The sequence below is a fragment of the Lynx canadensis genome, chromosome D2 (genome assembly GCF_007474595.2).
Source record: "Lynx canadensis isolate LIC74 chromosome D2, mLynCan4.pri.v2, whole genome shotgun sequence".
Lineage (NCBI taxonomy): Eukaryota > Metazoa > Chordata > Mammalia > Carnivora > Felidae > Lynx > Lynx canadensis.
Genome location: NC_044313.2, coordinates 28,879,665 through 28,898,818, shown reverse-complemented (window position 1 = coordinate 28,898,818; position 19,154 = coordinate 28,879,665). Strand labels below are relative to the sequence as shown.

Here is a 19,154-nt window from a genome sequence, read left to right as displayed (position 1 = left end):
AATTATAATCTCTGAAACTTTTAATATAAGCCTAACAAAGAAAAATTATTCATTATAGATGATTATGGTATTACTATTATTATTTAAGAACATGTAAATAAATAGTTTAAAATTCAGAATAATTTATAGTTTAGGAATTAACAGAGATTCCAGTTTCTTTTTCTTGAATCCCAAGGATTACTATCCTTTGGGAATTTGGGAACATTAGCAGATCACAAAAAAACTGATAGAAACAAATGCAAATCCTCTCTGGAATCAGGTGCCTTCATTGTAGGTCTTAACGTTTTGCAAATACTATGACCAGCACACAGTAAAAGATAATCAGACACATAAGGAGTCTAGACCACATGAATGAGGAGTAGGCAACATCAAAAATAACCCCACTAACACATAATATCTTGGAATCATCATATGCAGACTCTAATACTAAAGTTATGCTTACCGTATGTAAAGAAAATAAAAAACAAGCTGAAAGCTACCTGCAGGAAACAGAAAACTATAAAAGATGACATTTCAGATTTGAAAAAAAAATAGAGCTTCTTCTACAAAATGAATCCTCATGTCACCGTAATTCCAGAGTCTTAAGAAGGAGGTGTAGCTAGCTACAACAAAGAACCTTACCTTGGGTCTGACACAGCACTGGACTATTTTGCTACCCATGAACTGTGTCTGATAAGGGGACTGGCATCTCTGTTCCAACAGTCCCCAGAGCCACAGTGGTCCAAGTTCAAAGTAACAAACAGAGGTAGGAGATGTATGAAAACTCTGGGAAGTAGACATGCAACTTCAACTTAATTTCATTCAGTTAAACTATATCCAATTTATCAAGTATTTAATGGGTCTCTACTACCTGCAGAATACTCTGGCAGGTGTGTGGGAAATGATACACTAATACAAAGTATATCTTCTCAGTAGGTTTAAAATTCACATTGGGAGGCATAGAAACAACTAAATATAATATCAATCAGAATTAGATGAATGCTGTATCAAGAGCATTGGAAGAGTAAAGCCTAGTGCTCAAACTGATGATTTCCTTCTTTTTCACTGTACTGACTATATTACTGAATATCATTTTTATGAAAATAGAAAATGATGACCTTATGAGGTACTGTTAGTGACTGCAAGGAATAATTTCATCACATTAGCAATAGACATAAATAATACTTATTGAAAAAAAATTAACATTAATATAGCCTATGCTGTTGATAGATTCAAATGAAGAAAAATCTTTTTAATTAAGACTATACACACCCACTGTAGATCTATCACATTATTAAACTTTTAGCACTTAAAAAAAAAAAAAAAGCACGGTAAGAACACTGGCTAAATTATTAAATTAGTCCTAAAAAAGAAGGTCAGTTGAAGGAAAAAGAATACCCATTTCATCACTTAGTACCAGTCCATTAATCTACACATCCATTTAAAAACACTGCATGGGATCCTTAAGCACAGAAGACATAGCATTTCTGTGGAACACAATTAATTCTAAAAAGTATTACTTTAAAAAAAAATGTCTTTTTAGTAATCTCTGCACTCAACATGAGACTCGAATTCACAACCCCAAGATCAAAAGTTGCATGACCCACTGAGCCAGCCAAGCCCTCCTAAAAAGCCTCATTATTGAGAAATTCCCACTACCTGAAATTTGAGACACTTTTGTTCTGCCACCCGTATATCTAATGCAAGAATAGTTTACAGGTGTATCTCAAAACTTACAAGTTGGAAGGTGGTGGAAGATCCTGGAACTTGCTATTGCTTTGGGGATGCAGCACTGAGATTCCCTTATAACTCCTTTTCAGGCACACTGAAACCATCAAGGTATCTGGCAATCCCCCCAGGACTTCAGGTACTCATATTAAATGATCACTTTTTTTCTTAATGTCCCCTTTATTATTTTAAGTAAACTCTACGCCCAAAGTGGGGCTCAAACTCATGACCCAAGACCAAGAGTTGCATGCTCTACCGACTGAGCCAGCCAGGTGCCCCTAAGTGATCACCTTCTTGAGGACATGCCTAAGAGCTCATCCTCACGAGTCCCCTTGAGGGTAACTGTTGCTGCCGCCCCTGTTCAGCCCAAGTGCCCTAGTTCTTCCCTGATCCTTCACAGCAAATCTGCTCCAGGACACCCCCCGGCCCTGCCCCGCCTCTGAGGCTGCAGTCCCCTCAGACCTGAACGTGCTCGCATAGCGGTCCTCTCCCGAGCATAGTTTAGATAGAAGTTTCCTCTCCTTAATACCATCTGCTTCCCCTCTCTCAGAAGATGACTCCACTTCTGGCCTTCCCATAATACTCTTTCTTGTTGGAACTTATTTTTCCAGTCGCTTGCAGTGATCTAAAGTAGAGGGGCAGGTGAGCGTGTGTACTTGGCCCGCCTTCTTGAGCCAGCCTCTCCGGACCACCATTCTCCTGCTGGGAGTTCAATCAGTATCCTGCAATTCCTACATCCGCACATTACTTTGTATTATTTTCCTTCCTGAGGACACGTGGGTTCGGAGCTCTCTGGCACACCTGCCCGAAGTGACACAGCCGTGTTCTCCGCGAGCCCTAGACTAATGCTGGTGCCTCACTTCCTTTCTCCTTCTCCTTTATAATTTATTTCTCCCATAAGTCTGGTGAATACAAATGGAGTCCCCGAGGCTGGTCACCCCCAAATTAAGGGACAGAATTTGAATATTTGAATGTGCAAGGTGGGAAGCAGTGAACTGCAGTAGTTAAAAACAAGAGCTCCCAGTTCCCTTGGTAAGCTACTTAATCTCTGCAAATCTTACCTTTCTCATCTATAAAGCAGCCGTATGAATTATCCCAGTGCCTTTAGGGTGGCTGTGAAGATTATTTGTGCAAGCAAATGGTAACCAGTCCTTATTATGAACAAGTTAATACATGTTAGGACTTATGGTTACTATTGAAACCCAGTCCTTAAACCACAAAGACATAAGATGCAGTTTTTCATGAATCTTAGCCTAGGAGTTGTTAGTCCTCACTACAGCCTGGTTAAGGGACTTCCCAGCTGCCTGACTGCTATGCATACCACACCAGAACAGGAGGCATGAACATCAATGAGGTTTGAGCTTCTTTATCTGGGCATCAAGTGAACTCAGGAAGCTACAGTGAGTGGTCATAGGAGATACCAAGACAGACCAGTCGAATTGTGATATGAAATTAGGTAATGAAACAGCAAATCATTCTTTGTCGAAGACGGTAACATCTCCCTTAAAAAGCACAAGGAGGCTGTTAACATGGACTTGTGGATGTCAAGAAGCGAGTACATTTTGTTTCCTCACCACTCACCTCTAAGTTGCTGGAGTTCCATATTCAGACTTTCAATGTTGCTCTCGTAGAACTCAAGGTCCTCAAGGGTCTCTGCCCTTAATGATTCATCTTGCTTCTCCTCCACCGTCACGTTTAGCTCTTCTTGAGCCCCGCTACACATATCCAAGTCCTGTTCCATTTCCTGAATCCTCACCAGTACTAACGGACACGGGGAAGTTTGGTCCGGAGTCTGTTCCATATTCTCAGGGCCTTCCTTTTCTGGGGTCTCACAGCTAGGATGGGGACAGGTTAGGAGCCTGGGGGATATCATTCTGTGCTGTGCCGGGGGAGGCAGGGGAGCTGGGCGAGAGGGTCGCACTGCCAAGGGAGGTTCAGGTTTCAGGCTCTGGGGAGAAGTGGACGCTGGAACAGAGGGCCGTGGTGGCGGTGGCCTTAGGGCTTTTCTCCTCTCAGGCAGCTCCTGCTGGCTGAGTAGCTTTGAGGAACCTCGGACAATGTCCTTCTCGGAGTTAAAGTCCAGGATTGAAAAGTGGCGCAAAATTTTATCTGGTTCTGTGCCGGGTCCTGACAAGCTCTTCTCAAACTCTATCAGCTGTTGTGTCAACTTAGAATCCAGGTCAGTGCTGCCTTCTCCCTGCACAAGTGTCATTGCTTCCACTGCGAACCCTTTATCTTGCAGACCAGGCTTCACCTCTGATCCAGAACAAAAGCCAGAGGCATTTTCTTTGAGCTTGTGGGGCTTTTTAACACATCTTACCATGCCCTGGAGCTGAGGGCTCAACTGGCTGGGTCTGACTACCCTAGGGACAAAAAGACTAGAGCCACTGTGAGGAGGTCGCACTGGCTTCTGAAGGGTTTTTGGTGGGGAGTGCATTCCTCTGGGAGGTAGGCTGGAGTAGTCTTTAGTCCTTGCTTCGAAGGGAACAGGGTCAGGATACTGCTCTGAGCTTAGGAGGCTCCCTCCCGCTGGAGAATAATACTGGTTTTTCTGCAGTCTGGGACGAAAAGGTACCTGAGGTTGAGAGGAAACCCCATTGACAGTCTCTGAAGGATCCTTTGCAAAACAGTCTTTGGCAAGAGGCTGTTCGTGCCCCAGGCCTGGGCTTCTCAGGGGCCCTCCTGAGGTGCCCTCGTCCTGATGAGAATTTTTGTTTACTTCATACGCAAAAGTCAGATGCTCCAGGGGAGAAGCAGATGTTTCAGAAATAACACAGTTGGACTTCTCCGCTTTATATTCGAGAGTTTCATGTCTTCTTCCTTCTACTACTATGGAGTTCTCAGAACAATCCAGAGAAGTGTCAGGGATCTCAGCAGGGCTGCTTTCCTCTGGCACGTCCATGGTCTCCTCTGCTCTTGTTTTAGGAAAGAGCTTTACAAATCGGTAAGGAAAGATGCCTGTCCTGCCCTTCAGTGATCCTTCCAGCCAGCCATCTTCCAGCGTCCCCAGAATTCGGATTTTATCACCTACCTCAAAATCCAACTCATTTGGCTCCAGGGCTTGGAATCTGTAGAGGGCAATTCCATAGGTCCCTGGCTGCTCCTCATCCTCTTCGGGCTCCCTCTCCTCTTCTCCTGTAGGGGTGTCTTCTTCACCGTTAACAATGCAATCGTCGTGATTTCCAGAACTTACCAACTCATCCACAGTCCTCAGGGGCCCCAAAAGCTCTACAAAACCTTCTGGAAAAATGCCTCTTCGACCATCTAATTCCCCCTCAAACCAGCCTGGTTCAGGAACTCCAGTAATGGTAATCACATCCCCTTCTCTGAAGTCCAGCTCCTCATCCAGCTGGGCAGAAAGCCCCATCAGCGCCCGGGCTTGTCCCATCGAGTACTCAGGAATCTGGAGCAAGGCACTCTGCGAGTGCCACTGCTGGCTCCGTGAGGACAGGCAGAGCTCCCGGACACACGAGGACGGGAAGAAGCCCCGTGCGCCCCAGCAGCTTCGGCCCTGCAGCCAGCCGGCAGTGGGAGCACCATCGAGAATCACTAGGTCGCCTAAAGAAAGAGAAGCAAAGATAATGACCTGAGTCATCACCCCAAAAGAGTATTAACATAACTAATAGTACAACTCATCATTTTAAACGTCAGTTTCAGGGAAATACACATCTGGAGTTTTAAGGGTATAATACTTTTTTTTTTAAATGTTTATTTACTTATTTTGAGAGAGACAGAGAAAAGAACACGTATGCAAGTGGGTGAGAAGCAGAGAGAGGGACAGGGAGAATCCCAAGCAGGTTCAGCTCTGTCAGCAGGGTCTGACGCAGGGCCTGATCTCATGAACCATGAGATCATGACCTGAGTCAAAATCAAGAGTCAGACACCTAACCGACTGAGCCACACAGGGTATAATACTTTTGATAATTTAGTGAATTTAGTGAATTTTGACAATTTAGTGACAAAATAGTACACGTTTCTGCAAACAAGTGGTTTTCAATGTGTGGTTCATGGAATCCTGGGGGAGCCCCAAGATCTTTTTGGAGAGTCTGTAAAGTCAGAACTATATTTTCTTCATATACTTCACATACTTCAGTAAACCACAGTTCAATGAGAATGAACGTAAATATAAATGAGAATCTAGCTTTCTTGTATTAAACCAAATATTAAAGAGATTTGCAAAAATGTAAACGAATGACACTCTTCTCATTAAAATTGTTGTTTGGAAAACTATTTTTCATTAAAAATATGCTGTTTATGTTAATATATAATAGGTTTTAAAAAATGAATTGATAAATGTTTTTAAATTTTCTGTTTTAATAGCTAATATTGCAAATATCAAAAACCCACATAAGCAAGAGCTCCCTCGGGTCTCAATAACTGTTAAGGGTATAAAAGGGCTCCTAGGATCAAAAAGTTGAAAAATACTACTTTTAAACAGTGTTCTTACAGTCTGTGTCATTGGATTAGTTTATAAATGATAAAACATATACACGTATCGGTTGATGGGGGTGGGAGGGAGGGGAGGGTGGGTGATGGGTATTGAGGAGGGCACCTTTTGGGATGAGCACTGGGTGTTGTATGGAAACCAATTTGACAATAAATTTCATATATTGAAAAAATAAAAATAAAAAAATAAAAAAAAAGGAAAAAAAAACACACAAAAAAACATATACACATATCTGGGGCACCTGGGTGGCTCAATTAAGTGTTCAACTTTGGCTCAGGTCATGATCTCAGAGCTTGTGAGTTTGAGACCTGCGTCAGGCTCTGTGCTGACAGCTCAGAGCCTGGAGCCTGCTTTGTATTGTGTGGTGTCTCTCTCTCTCTCTCTCTCTCCGCCCCTCTTATGCTTGTGCACACACTCTCTCTCTCTCTCAAAAAATAAACAAACATTAAAATATACGTGTATATATTTTATATATAAATATATAAAAATAAAAATAAATATAAAAATAAAAATAAATATAAATATAAATATAAATATAAATATAAATATAAATATAAATATAAATATAAATATATATGGGCGCCTGGGTGGCTCAGTCAGTTAAGTGTCTGGTTTCAGCTCAGGTCATGATCTCTCAGTTCATGGGTTCGAGCCCTGTGTCGGGCTCTGTGCTGACAGCTCAGAGCCTGGAGCCTGCTTTGTATTGTGTGTCTCCCTCTCTCTCTGCCCCTCTCCTGGTCATGCTCTGTCAGTCTGTTTCTCTCTCTCTCTCTCAAAAATAAATAAAAACATTTAAAATATATGTATGTGTGTGTACACATGTCCACTGTAATCCTTTGAACCAATGCATCTACTCTCTCATGTTAAATCGTATTTAATATCAAATATGGAACAATAAAACAAGTCTTCAGGAATGGTTTCTTTGTTGGAGGTACAGGGTGTGGGCAACAAATTCTTCATTTATATCCTCCAGAGGCCTTTTTGAACTATTCTTATCCTGAAAATACATCATAATAAAGCATGTTCTAGCAATAGGTACTTTTGTTTCGAAAATAGTTCCAATATCAATGTTTCGGTTAACTTCACAAAATGTAAACTGAACAGTTAGTGTCTATCTGTCTTACTGTTGAAGAAGGTGAGGTAAAGAAAGGATAGGGGCACAGTGTTTCTGGAAAAAAATGAAATTAAAATTCAGTCTTAGAGGATTCACCCCAACTTAAAGAACTGCTCTATGGTTTTGTAATAAATTGTTATAAAACAAACTCTTAATTATCTGATGATGAATTATTCATTTTGTGGATTATCAGTTTTAATCTTTTTAAGTCTTCCTGTTACTGGCTGCCTAGTCAATTTTACTTTCATCAGCAGAGGTGATCAAGGGATGCAACCAGCCCAAGTAAAATAAGACCAGGACAGCAAACACCTACCAGAGTCACATAAGTTATTTTATAGTCAAGCATATGTTATAACTAGATTATCTTCTAGGGTATCAACTTTAGGGTATCTTTTAGGATACTCAACTTCTCTTGATTTGAAAAAAAAAAAATTTAAGTCTGTCCTATCTTCTCACCAAGTGAATGGCATGTTCCTTAATGGCAGGTACCACTTCTCTTTTGTATTTCCTGAGTCTGATACAATGCCTTTCCAGAGCAAGCATTCGTTGTCCAATTTGATGATGATTCTGCAACTCCAACTCCCAAATAAATCAATCCTATCTTCCCTCTGAAACTGGCTCCAGCCTACTTCCTTCCTTTCTTCCTTTAATGCCTTCTTTCAAAATAGTGTTTCCACTCACTACTTGCCCTGGTCCAATTCTCGCCATCTCACTCTCTTAAACCTTGTCCCAGACTTCATCTTCTCCAGTCTCTTCCAGCCAAACTGAGATGATAAACGTACCAGTTTTATCATATCCCTCCCCCGCTCAATTTTTTCCTGTGAGGCATGAAGGCTTCTTACTACTCCCATAGGATTCTTCTCTAAAAATCCTATTCTTGGGGTACCTAGTGACTCAGTCAGTTGAACGTCCGACCCTTGATTTCTGCTCAGGTCATGATCCCAGGGTTGTGGTATCGAGTCCCACATCAGGCTGAGCGTGAAGCCTGCTTAAGATTCTCTCTCCCTCTGCCCCTCACCCCTGCTCATGCTTCCCTCTCTCTCTACAATAAAAAAAAAACAATAAAATAAAATTTAAAAGTATTTCTTATTATCTGAAATATATAAAAAATAAGTTTGCTCTAAACTCTCTAAAAAGGTTTAGTTACTAAACTATTAAAAGACTATTCTCATGTTTTTACCTTAGTGCAACCTGGCACCCACATCCAGTCGTAACCCGTTCCCTGCCTCCACCCCAGCCAGACAATATTATCTCCCTATTCCACACAAGGACACTTTCATTAGCTCCTATACAAACAAGACTGTCTATCTGAAACCCTAGCATCCTTCTCTAAAAGACCTTAGAAACTCATATCCACTTTGGCCATCTGTAGCCTAGTAAAGAAATTATCATTTACATCACTAATTTTGACACTTGTATTTTTATATACTACACAGGACCCAATGTTAAGATTTTGTACTTGGTGGTAGGCACCCAACACATTTTCACTGATTTGATGTTTTACTTAGATATTCCTGAAAAAAATATATAGGGTCTTGGTCCTATATTTTTATATTCCTTTAATTTATGGCTCACTATCCATTGGTTAGAGCTTAGGGTCCTGAGAATTTTATAAATGATTTTTTCCCCCACTACCTCTAAGGCTAATCCATCAGAACCACAGAAGAAACTCACTGGAGACATGGCTACTATCCAGGCACAAGAGGCTTTTGGGTGAATCAGAAGAATAAAGGCATGCCATAACTCCCACTCTACTGGCTTTCCTAAACTGTAGAATTACAATATTTTCCTTGTGTTGCCAGATCTCCATGAAACCCTTATAACAGGGCTTGCTTTTCCTGTTTTCACCCGGGTGACTGTTTCAATAAGCTTTATTACCTGGCAGACTGTCATTCTGTTGACTACTTTTATATAAAAAAAGATCTTTTTTTTTTTTTTTTTTTGAGAGACAAAGAGAGTGTGTGCAAGCGGGGGAGAGGGGCACTGGGAGAGGAGGGAGAGAGGGACAGAGAGAGAAAGAGAGAAAGAAAGAATCTTAAGCTTACTCAAACATGGAGCCTGACACGGGGCTCCATCCCACAACCCTGGGATCATGACCTGAGCCGAAATCAAGAGTTGGACACTCAACTGACTGAGCCACCCAGGTGCCCCCAAAAAGGTGAATTTTTTTTAAGAATCACAGTTTAAACCCCGAAAAGCATGTTAGATTTAATTTTGCTCAACACCCTTATTTTGTAGCTGTTACTGAGTTTTTGCACCGTCTCTCATTTGCATCAGAAAGAGTCGTGCAGCTATTGCACTGGCATCCCAGGTGAGTCCTGAGGAAGAGGCTTCCTGGTGGTCATTTCCAGCCTTCTGAAACAACAATATGAGGAACTGCTGGAACAGAGCGCCCAGATTTCAAAAACAGAAAAATAGGAAGTGTGGTGGTGACTCTTAGAGTCAGCCTGAGCCTTTCACTCATGCACAAATAATCCCAGCCGCCAGGCTGCTTACGTTTGCTGGTTGATTTTTTAATTCGAACGAGAAATGCATTAGGAATAAGATGGTAAGAACAAACACAAGCCTTCTTAGAATCTGAAATGTAAGTAGTCTGACTCCGTAGTATTAGGTCCCCCTGCCCCCCAGCCTGAATCACAATGCCCAGGAGACTATGTGCTTTAGGCAGACTCACCACATGTTTTACTTAGATTTCCATATGAGCCATATGAGAACCTTACCCTCATCTGTCACACACACGGCATCACAAATTTATGGCCTGGGCATTATATCATTTATCAGGTTATTTATACATAAATTTATCCAAAATGTTAAAAATAGAACTATCCTATAATCCATTAATCACACTACCGGGTATTTACCCAAAAAATACAAAAACACTAATTCAAAGGTATACATGTTTATGTATGTTTATTGCATCCACTATGTTTATTGCAGCATTATTTACAATGGTCAAATTACGGAATCAGCCCAAGTGTCCATTGATAGATGAATGGATAAAGAAGATGTGGTGTGTATATATACATACATATACAATGTAATATTATTCAGCCATAAAAAAGAATGAAATCTTGCCATTTGCCACAACACAGAGAGGAATCTGGGTGGCTTAATCAGTTGAGCAACTGACCTCAGCTCAGATCATGATCTCACAGTTTGTAGGTTCAAGCTTCGCATCAGGCTCTCTGCTATCTGCACAGAGCCCACTTCAGGTCCTCTGTCCCCCCCCCCCCTCTCTGCACCTTCCCCATTTGTGAGCATGCTCTCTCTCTCTCTCTCAAAACAAAACATGGATGGAGCTAGAGAGTGCAATCCTAAGTGAAATAAGGCAGTCAGAGAAAGACAAATACCATGATTTCACTCATATGTGGAATTTAAGAAACAAAACAAACAAGCCAAAGGAAAAAAAAAAAGAGACAAACTAAGAAACAGACTTTTAACTATAGAGAACTAAGTGATGGTTACCAGAGGGGAGCTGGGGGCGGAGGGGAATGGGGGGAATGGGGGAAATAGGTGATGGGGATTAAGAGTACATTTATCATAGGGACACCTGGGTGGCTCAGTCTGTTCAGCAACCGACTTTGACTCAGGTCATACATGATCTCACGGTTCGTGGGTTCAAGCCCCACACTGGGCTCTGTGCTGACAGCTCAGAGCCTGAAGCCTGCTTCAGATTCTGTGTCTCCCTCGCTCTCTCCCCCTCCCCCTCCCCCACTCACACTTGGTGTCTCTCTCTCTCAAAAATAAACATTAAAAAAAAAAAAAAAGAGTACACCTGTCATGAAGAGCACTGAGTAACATATAGAATTGTTGAATCGTTTTACACCTGAAATTAATATAACACTGTTAACTATACTGGAATTAAAATTAAAAATTTAATTAAAAAATAAAATTATGAATTCATTTTTTATTGGTCTTTTTTGAGGGTGAGGAGGTGGCCTAGAAAATGAGGTTATAAGCATTCTGTGTTATATGAGGCAATTATCAGTGATATTTCATCATTCCCACTAATTTTTTTCTCTCCTCTTTTTCTGTACTTTCCTTTTCATACTCTTTTTTTGTTTTTTGTTTTCCCTCTCTCTTTTTTTCTCCCTCTGTTTATTTTTAAAACAGTAAATGGCCCTGGCCACCTGCACTGATCCTTTAAGAGAGAGCCTTGTTTTTCTCTGTTTAAAAATATTTCTGTTTGAGGGGGCCTGGGTGGCTCAGTCGGTGAAGCATCCAACTCTTGATTTTGGCTCAGGTCATGATCCCAGGGTCGTGGGATTGAGCATGGTGCCTGCTTAAGATTCATTCTCTCTCTCTCTCTCTTCCCCCACCCCTCCCTCCCTCCCTCTCTGTCCTTCTCCCCTCCTTACTCTCGCTTTCTAAAATATAAAAATAAAAATAATTTTTCTATTTGAGTAAAGTAGACACAAAATGTTACATTATTTCAGATGTACAACACTGTAATTCAACAGCTTTATATGTTATGCCATGCTCACCACAAGCATAGCTACCATTTGTCACCATACATGGTTATTACAATACCATTGACTGTATTCCTCATGCTGTGCCTTTTATCCCTGTGACTCCTTTTTTTTTTTAATTTTTTTTTTAACATTTATTTATTTTTGAGACAGAGAGAGACAGAGCATGAACGGGGGAGGGTCAGAGAGAGAGGGAGACACAGAATCTGAAACAGGCTCCAGGCTCTGAGCAGTCAGCACAGAGCCCGACGCAGGGCTCGAACCCACATACCGTGAGATCGTGACCTGAGCCAAAGTCGGCCGCTTAACCAACTGAGCCACCCAGGCGCCCCTCCCTGTGACTTCTTAATTCCATAGCTGGAAGTCTATATCTCTCGCTTGCCCATCCCTCCACTACCTCTCCCCTCTGGCAACCACCAGTTTGTTCTCTGTATTTATAGGCCTGATTTGCTTTTTTGTTTATTCATTTGTTTTTTTTAGATTCCACATATAAGTGAATTCACTTGGTATTTGTCTTTCTCAGTCTAACTTATTTTACTTAGCATAATACTTTTTAGGTCCATCCATGTCGTCACAAATGGCATGATCTCATTCTTTCTTATGGCTGCATAATTTTCCATTACATATATATACACATACATACATATATATATATATATATGTATGTATATATATGTATATGTATATGTATATGTATATGTATATGTATATGTGTATGTGTATACACACACACACACACACACACACACACACCATGTTCCTTATCATCTATCAGTGGACACTTAGGTTGTTTCCACATCTTGGCTATTGTGAATAATGCTGCAATAAACATACAGGCACACATATCTTTTTGAATTAGTGTTTTTGTTTTCTTTGGGTGAATTATTAGAATTATTAGATCATATGGTATTTCTATTTTTAATTTTTTGGGGAACCTCCATGTTTTCCACCAGGATTGTACCAATTTATATCCCCACCAACAGTGTACAAGGGTTCCTTTTTTCCACATCCTCACCAACACTTGTTATCTCTTGTCTTTTTGATTTTAGCCATTCTGACAGGTATAAGGTGATAATCTCGTCGTGGTTTTTGATTTGCATTTCCCTGATGATTAGTAATGCTGAACATCTTTTCATGTGTCTTTTGGGACTATATCAAAATAAAAAGCTTTTTCACAGTGAAGGAAACCACCAACAAAATAAAGAAAGCAACCTACTGAATGGGAGAAGATATTTGCAAATGACTTATCTGATAAGAGGTTAATATCCAAAATATATAAAAAACTTATACAACCCAACACCAAAAAAACCCAAACAACCTGATTAAAAAATAGGCAGAGGGTTTGAATAGACATTTTTCCAAAGAAGACATACAGAGACAGCCTTGTTTTCGGAGTTTAAATATAACTCAGAATACAGGGAATAGTCCAAAACAACTGGATGGCTTTGTGGAAAGGAGAAAGGGTGACACCTGCTGGAAGAACTACTGGTGATTCCAATTCCAGATAGAATCTCCCTGGAAAAATGTACAGACACATAAACTTCATGTCATTATTAGGACACAACGTCCCCCCAGAGCACATCCACAAAGTCCAGGAATCCCAGGTTAAGAATAAGAAGGACAGTTCATCTTTACTGCATGCTTACCTTGTTCCAGATGCTTTATGTGCGTAACCTCACTCAACCCTCACAACTACCTGGGGTAGGTATTATTATCCTACTGAGGCTGAGATAACATAAGTAACTAGCCTAAAGTCACAGCTACTAAGTTGTAGAGATGGATTTAAATCTACGGCCATCAGAATTCTTATCTCCTAAGCTCCAAATACATATGTATCTTTAATAACATAATTTTACAATTAAAATATATAATTTTTTCTCTTATTAATCCCAATGATACTTCTGAACAGTAAGTAGGTAACAATTAACTGAAGGCAGCATGGTAAAACGAAACAGGTCTCAAACATTATCCCACAGGCTCTTAAGGTTTCCAAATCCCCTCCTGACATATATTCAATCACCAAAAGTTTTATTTACACAGAACAGAGGAAGCTTCACTGCTACACGGAAGGTACTGAGGAGAGAGAAAGAAACAACAGGGAATAGGACTAATAGTACTAGAAGGCAGGGCTAGAGGAATGTATACCACTCGTGAGCTGAGACACTGATCTAATGGAAAAAAACAATTTTCAACCTAAGAAGTAGAAGGGACATCCCAAGCACTAGACTTGAAAATCAGGAAGCCTAGACTCAAGTTTTATAAACTATAGGTGGCATAAAAAAATACTTTCTTTTTTTTACTGGTTTTGTTTCCCACAAGTAAAATTATTATCTGTTAATGTGTACTGTCGTGCATAGAAAACAAGAGAAATTAAAATCATTTCTGTGTCTCCTGCTAAACTTCCCAGAAAAATTCAAATTGCAGAGGTGCATCTATCTAACTCTCCCATTCTCAAAGGCTTATGTGTTCAAATCAGAAGACACAGAGCTAAAAGAGACATGAAAAGCATAGAAGGAAACAGAGCTGAATAGTCAGTGCACTCACTGGAAGGAGAGCATCAGAGAAGAGAACAGATAAAAACACTGACAGTTAGCATATCTCTTTCTAGTCTCTTCCTGCGTATTGCCCCTGCTGCATCCTCTTCCTTTGCTTAAAAACTAATCAAGATAACATCTACAGGTTCTAAGACCCAGCCTGAGCTTGAGTCAGTCTTGGTCCAGGAGGCTCCTGGCTGAAAGATCCATGCTAGGGTCTTCCTAAGAATCTATTTTGTGGCCCTGGGATTCCTGAGGCAGATTTTAACTTCAAAGCAAGTTCAGAACCCATGATACCAGTCTTTCCAGGGAAGGCATTCAGCAGAAAAATCTCTCTTTTTAGTATCTAAGACCTGACTACACAAGATATAAAGCAAAAAAGCGAATTCCAGAAGATACATCTTCCAATTCCCCAAATGTTGTAGACATACTGCATATTCCCACAGAGTATATTCTTATACCATTTATTTGCTCTAGGTATAGGAAAGGACAAATCCATGCCATCCATATCTTCTGCTCAGCTCTAATGGAAGCTACTGTGCTCTGGCCTTTTCTCCACTCCCTCTGGTCTGATGTGGACTACAGACCCCCCCTCTCCCCGCAGTGGAAGAGCTGTGAGTGGAGACAGATAAAAGTTTCCTGCTATAACATCTTGATCTATTTCTCTCTCCCTTTCCAACACTGATTAACAAAGAAGTGTTCAGAACAGAGGTAGAGGGTCAATGCAAAGTGTAAGAAACTCTCAAAACAGATTTTGAGGATTAAGATCTAAATTCAATATTCCTTCTCACTGCCTAAGGGTTAGGGAAGTTTGCTAGGTTTCTCTCTTTCCCCACCTCTGCGAGCTCTCTCTCTCAGATGTGCACATGGTTTAAGAAATTAAGCCTAGTCCTTCAGGGCCATACTCAAAAGAGCAAGTAACAATATTAAGAACATGCCCAATAAATTCTACCATTTTGCTGGCTCCTCCTTTGTCATCACAAAAATTGCATTCATCATAAACATCAGTTTGTGGAACACTACTGGTTTCTGTGCTCATGCAGAAATGTGAGGACTTAATCAAGTATCCTTGGTGAAACGGTTTATGGTCCATCTTTAGAAGTTCATATGTCTATCAGAGTAAGTGAGAAATACTTGGAATGTCACTGAGACATGGCTACAACTATTCATTTTAAATCACTTCCTTTTTTTTAATGTTTACTTATTTTTGAGAGAGAGAGAGAGAGAGAGCATAAACAGGGGAGAGGCAGAGAGAGAGGGGGACAGAGGATCCCAAACGGGCTCCACACAGACAGCAGAGTCCAGTGTGGGGCTCGAACTCATGAACTGTGAGATCATGACCTGTGCCAAAGTCGGACACTTAACCAAGCCACCAGGCACCCCTTAAATCACTTCCTTTTAAACTGGTTCTGATGATAGCTTTAATGTAATATTACCTATCGACAGGGAGTCAAAATGGGGCTATTTGACATCTGTCTCTTAATCTCTATACCACAATTCCTGCTTGATTATTATATAGTAATAAATAGTAATGTTGCTGGGAAAGCCATATTAGTTTTTAAGGGAAAAAAAGATTAATGTAGTCTGAAGTGTGGCTACAATATGGGGCAGTGGAAAGAGAATGCTGGACTTACAATCAGGTGACATGACTTGACCTTCTGAGGCCAAAAGTTTTCATCTGCAGGTAACATCCTTTGAATCTCATTTTCATTATTTATTAAATGCAGTTAATAATATCCACTTTGCTACCAGGTCTGTGGTGAGGATCAGATGAGAATGTATTTGTGAGCAAATACTATGGAAATTATAAAATGCTATGCAAATATAAGGCATTATAATTGTCAGCACGATCTTGCTATTACTAAACACTCTCCAGAGGTTAGCCACTTTTAAAAATTCAAAAAAAAAAAAAATCTAGTTGTCAAAATGGGCCAGCTCCATTCAACTTATTGTAAACAGTCTACTCCTGAATGGTCAACTTACCTCGGTGGAGAGGAAGACTGTTTAATTCTTGGGATGTAAATTCACAGATACAGACAAACAGCCTCTCTCCTTCTTTTAGACTGGGGATGGTCACAATTTCCACAAAACTGCTGGGGAACTGTCCTGAAAGTAAAAGCAAACGTTTCTAATACTGAAATTTCATTTTCTGTGTACCAGGACATAATAACTTTGTTTCTGAGCCCATTTATAGACACTAAATTGAAAAGTGAGTACTCATAATTGGAAAATCTATAGAAAAAGTACAGCACACAAAATTTCATTCATGCGGAGCAGAAAAAATGCAGTTCAATCCAATAAGCATTAACTGGGTGCTACTCTAGACAAGACACACTACAGAGGGAAAAATGAGTAAGACGGTCTTGCTCTCAAAGACCTTAAAATCGAATTCAGACATAAACAATCACTCTGAAATCTAGTGACACAAGAAAAATGCACAGATTGCTATGGACATTAGAGAAGGTAGAAAATGGTTCAGGAAGAATACAAAAAATTTTATGAAAAAGACTGCATTTAAGTCTGAAGATGGGTAGCGTTTTAATAGGTGGTAGTAGACAGACAGGGCCTGTCAGTTGGAAAGCATCAGAAAGTTTAATGGATTCCACCTTCCAAGTATCTCTTGTATCCATCCACTTATCTCCAGACCCATCACCTCGGTCCAGGTCAGCAGCATGTCTCACCTGGGTCACTGCAACAACCTCCCAGGCTGCCTCCCTGCCCTTGGTTTTGCCCTTCCCTATCATTTCTCAATCTGTAGCACTGAGCTTTCTAAAATACAAATCTGACAGTGCTTAAAGCACCTGTATTGTATCCCATTCCATAACTCCATACCATGGCATACGCTGTCCTCCACGATCTAGCTCCTGCTCCTCTCCCCAGCTCCTCTCCCCAGCACCTTCTCCCTTCCTCAACCTTTCAGACCTCATGCCAGGCTGAAATTTTCTCGGACCCTCCATGTTCTTTGTCATTCAAGGGCCTCTGGATAAGCAATTCTCTCTGTCTATCCTCTTTGTGTTGCTAACTCTTACTCATCATTTTTGTCTTAGCTGAGCTATCATTTCTATTGCGAAATAGTCTATTATCTCCCAAATGTGGGTTAAGTGTTAACAGAGTCTGTATAACAAGCTGCAGCCCAGAATTACATAAATCTATGTCAGTTAAGGACCGGATTTAACACAGGTGCATAGTGTGGGGTAAAAACCTTCACCCTTCCCTAGGCTAATTAATGAAAGAAACTGGTGCTAACATATATTTGAAAGACTCGAAGAAAGGAAATCAGGTGTATAAGAAGTGGAAGGTAGCTGCACCCAGGGCAGGGGTAGCTTTAATAAATTTGGGCTAACCATGGATCTAAGAAGGAATGAACAGGACGCATCATGATCCCTTGAAAAACAGAGTGAAAGAAAGGGTAGAAAACGTTTGAGGAAGACAGGTAGAGAAAATATGGTGGAGAGGGACTTACGTTCCACAAATCACAAGTAAAGACTGGTAGTGAAAAATAATGTCAAACAACAGGTTTCTGAATAAAGAAATAACACGTATTTTCAGAAGGTAAACAATGGCACTGAGCACAAAGGACAAAGACCTGGGAAGGATAGGTAAAGATGTGAACAGAAAATTGGCCTGGGGCAGCTGGTATCGAACCATCTCAGCCTTTGGAAGGAACCAATAAGGATAGATGGATTGATAACAAACATTCTCTCCCCACTGGTAAAAATCACAGGAAAAACACAAAAGGATTCTGTAGTTTATTGACTTGGGCTTCCCATTTAACCTTTATTTTTTAATATGGAAAGATTGGAGGGCCTGTGGTCTATTTTGTACCTGAGGAATTATAAGCCTCTTACCTGTAACATCTTCTTTCTTTCCTAGAAGCCAAAATTCATCCACCACTGCCAACACCTCAATAATATCTCCTACAAAGAGCGGTAGTTCTTCTGATACACTAGGGCAAAAGTCAAAGATGGCTCGAACCACTGAGCCAGCCTCCATGTTTTATAACCTGGAAAGACAAGTCAAAAGACATTGGAAAGTGTTAACTATTTAAGACATTGGACTATAGGTCAATATCTTGAGAATGATAAAGCTTAAGATATAAAGAGCTTAGAATCAAGTCAAAGCTAAGCAAATAAGAAGCTTGTACTTTATATTCTGAAGAAATTTAAGTATTGTCTGACAAAAATAATGATTTCCTCATACATTCTTCATTTGATTCTCATGGCACTTCTGGAGTCAGGGGAAAAAAAAAAGTGACCTCTATCTGTGATTGACAGAAAAGGTACAAGTTGGGAATGTAGACATCTCAATAGGCCTGAAGGGGCCAATAAGGAAATTAACAGTTTTCAAGTACAGTCAATATGGTACTTTTAAAATACGGTATTTAAAAAGTAGGGGGTTTGGGGAGCCTGTGCTGACAGCTCAGAGCCTTGAGCCTACTTCAGATTCTGTGTCTCCCTCTCTCTCTGCCCTTCCCCCGCTCATGTTCTGTCTCTCTCTCTCTCAAAAATAAAAATTAACATTAAAAAAAATTTTTTTAAGTAGGGGTTTTTAATATGGCATTTCATTTATAATGAAATAAGATAGTTCCCCAGAACTATCTTAAAGATTAGGATACCTACGCTCAGCAAGTTGAAAAATTTGTCACAAAGTTCATAGCAGCAGGGCCAGGATTCAGGATCCTACTTACCCCCTAGCCCCCCTCGCCCAAAAAAGGAATGTGGGATCACACCTCAATGGCAAAGATTTAAAATGTACCGAAAAGTAAAAATCCATGAAAAGAACAAGAAAGGGCGATATAAAAATGACACTTCCAGACAAGATTTAGTACAATAGACCAAATCAAGAATGTGTTTTCAGTTCAAAGACACCTATCCCCCAAGCTT

The 19,154-nt window shown here is 40.3% G+C and overlaps 1 protein-coding gene across 1 annotated transcript in view; it reads right to left on the bottom strand.

Annotated features, from left to right (window-relative positions):
• LOC115527059 (dynamin binding protein) overlaps window positions 1–19,154 on the bottom strand; it is a 113,252-nt gene that overhangs the window by 57,024 nt on the left and 37,074 nt on the right. Inside the window, exons 3-5 of the mRNA XM_030334442.1 lie at window positions 18,120–18,274; window positions 16,255–16,377; window positions 3,289–5,265 (exon numbers count right to left, since the gene is read on the bottom strand). Of these exons, the coding sequence (XP_030190302.1) occupies window positions 3,289–5,265; window positions 16,255–16,377; window positions 18,120–18,264 (2,245 nt within the window). The 5' untranslated portion in view covers window positions 18,265–18,274. The remainder of the gene's footprint in view (window positions 1–3,288; window positions 5,266–16,254; window positions 16,378–18,119; window positions 18,275–19,154) is intronic.